The following is a 2,748-nucleotide window of genomic DNA, read 5'->3' as shown; positions in this document are numbered from 1 at the left end:
TTGGATTTCTTTGAACATACCTTCTTTCCATATTCAAGAACAGCCATTTGTGATGGAAGATTGAGTCGCCTTGCTGCCTCGCCGCAGGGGATGCTCAGGTAGGCCTTCTCAATGCAGGCAGCGATCTCTCCCCGCACAGTCTCTAGCAGAGTGTCCATAAATAATGTATAACTCTCTGCTGGTACATTACCCTGTGAAGATGTAATGTTTATATTAGTTTTATTAACTTAAGTGTGCCTTACTCATTAAATTATGGTGGTATAGAGAGTAAAATGTTTATCATTTAAAATTAGAGATTCGAAGAGAATAATTATTAATGATTCAAATTATTTACAATACCTACCTTTGCTAAAAATATTTTATTATAGCTTCCTTCCATCAGATACTGTTCAAGAGCCAACGGATGTCTGACGTATGGATCTGCCCTGATCACATCCACTGGTAGACGTTCAAGTTCTGTGTGGAACTCTGCTACTCGATTTTGCGCCAATAGAAACAGCAGATTTAGACCAAGCAGCTGGTACATGAATGCTGATTCTGGTAAGTGGTCTCTGTAGAATAAGTTAAATGTAATGATAGTCTACATAAAGCTAAAGTTGGCACAATACACGTTTTAATGGGAATGAGTTTTTAACCAGTCTTTTAATGCTTATTTTTTTCTCTAATGACTGAGGGTAGCATCTACTACGTAACCTTTAAACACATGAGAGTGTGAATACACTATTTCATTGAATGGTAGTAAGAACTTACTTGTAATCAAAGTAATAACATTTCAATTGTGACATATATCTTTCAAAGGCTTTTACATCTTTACTCGCAACTGCCCATTGTGCACCAATCTCAAGTACATCTCTTGCAAGGATTAATTCTTTCTGGTTAGCCGCTGCATTGTTACTCGGGAGAAAACTCAGCTGTGTTAATGCTACCTGTCGAATAATTTTATGTCAGTATAGACCTTAACTTAAATAAAACATTCTATTTTTCTTTGAACAAACGGACTATTTCGAATCTAGGTTATAAATTTTTATTGGGTAATACATTAAATCTTAACGAATAAAACGTAATCTAATTCTATCAAATCGTTAAAAAAGGTAGAAAATTAATACTAAAATAATAGAAAAACAAAGAAATATTTTGACAAGTCATCTTACCTTTATTTTGTTTAACAACTCTCCGCACTTATCAAGTTTTCGTGGTTTTTTAGACCATTCTGTTTTAAGATTTTGATACAACGCAGCTACATCCTTAAGAGAAGCCATTTTCAAAATTCGATTTATAATATTTTAAAGGACAAATTCAATTTATGTGAACGATTCAATGAACTCGATTAAATATTTTTGACAGATTTAATTTTTGCTTGTTCAGTGAGATTCAGTGTCAGTTTCTTTTTCTGTCTAGTATTGGGTTGCCATTTTAATACTTTGACCAGAAAAAGACTTGTAAATTTTACATATTTGGTAGATTTTACACATTTGGTAGATTTATGGCAGTTAAATTTGTGACAGATCATTAATTTTAATTAGGGCACCTTAAATTTGTATTTCAAAAATAAAATATAGCAACTTATTTATCATGTTATATAGTTTAAAAACTAAATTGTTCTAACTTAAAAAATCAAATTATTTTTAAATTATGCTATTATTAAAAATATAAACAATTTTTTGATACTTAGAATACGTTTTTCGTTGTATCATTATTGCGTTACGTAGTCAAAAAATTTACAAGTTATTGAGTAATTGCTTAAAAAAATACTAAAATTTGAGCATTAAATTAATATTTAAATCCATTAAAGCATTTAAATGGAGCAATTATTTACGTATTTTATTAATTAAATGTTTAGCAAATAATGATAAAATTGGATCTGGAAATAACCAGAGAAATAATTGAAAATTAAACATAATTAAAAAATACATATTATTTACGTTGTTCAAAAAATGTCTAATTTCATTAATTAAATTACATAAAACTAATATATGTACTGAATTTTGCATTTTTCATGCTAATCGCGTGCACACAATTCCTGGACATAATGTCCGTCGTAATCATGTTCTTCTTCTTCTTTTAGTTGCTAGTGGAGTAATCATGTTCAAGCTATTATTTAAAATTAAAAATAATTAAAATAGAAAAAACATGGCAGTGACACGTAGTTAGACTTAAATGGCGTTTGCATTGACTTCTTTTTCTTCAACACGGTCATACACAAGGTCCATAAAAATATGAAACCTCCTTGGATGAGATGCTATGTGTTTGCGTGCATTAAATTCATGATATGAATGTGTCCGGGATGATCAACTGTTACAAAACAAGAAAACTTCTCGTCACAACAAAGTTTCTTCGCATTCACACCGGATAATTTTATGCAAGCCAAAATTTCTTTCTTCTTTGAACCTTCTTTGCAACTAAAAAAAAATATTATAGTATAAAGTAAAATTAAAAATGTAGGAAAAGATAAATGACTACATATATTATAATAATTATAAACATATAATATTACAATTTAAAAATTATTTAAGCCACATTATGGACAGTGAATCATTATCTAATACCCAATATAGTTTATTTTAGTTTGGTATTGTTCATCATTATAATTTAGATTATTGTCCCAATATACTTATTATATAGCAACTCCAAACTAAAATAAATAATATAAATAAATAATATATTGTGATAATAATGTAAATTATTTTTTTTTGTCATTAACATTTTCAAATACTTACGTTTTCCCTTTCCAAAAGCATTTCCAGCACT

The 2,748-nt window shown here is 29.1% G+C and overlaps 1 protein-coding gene across 1 annotated transcript; it reads right to left on the bottom strand.

Annotated features, from left to right (window-relative positions):
- Positions 1–20: 20 nt before the first annotated feature.
- Rpn12 (regulatory particle non-ATPase 12) lies at positions 21–1,314 on the bottom strand (the record flags this gene model as incomplete). The annotated part of the gene is given in 4 exon segments (NM_001312624.1): positions 21–191; positions 344–551; positions 751–926; positions 1,152–1,314. Coding segments are annotated over 4 exon segments (663 nt in total), but the record flags the coding sequence as incomplete, so codon positions are not given.
- Positions 1,315–2,748: the final 1,434 nt, after the last annotated feature.

The sequence above is a fragment of the Papilio xuthus genome, unplaced genomic scaffold (assembly GCF_000836235.2).
Source record: "Papilio xuthus unplaced genomic scaffold, Pxut_1.1 DF828654.1, whole genome shotgun sequence".
NCBI classification, from domain to species: Eukaryota; Metazoa; Arthropoda; class Insecta; order Lepidoptera; family Papilionidae; genus Papilio; species Papilio xuthus.
Note: the sequence above shows the minus strand (reverse complement) of the source record. Positions and strands in the feature narration are given on the sequence as shown.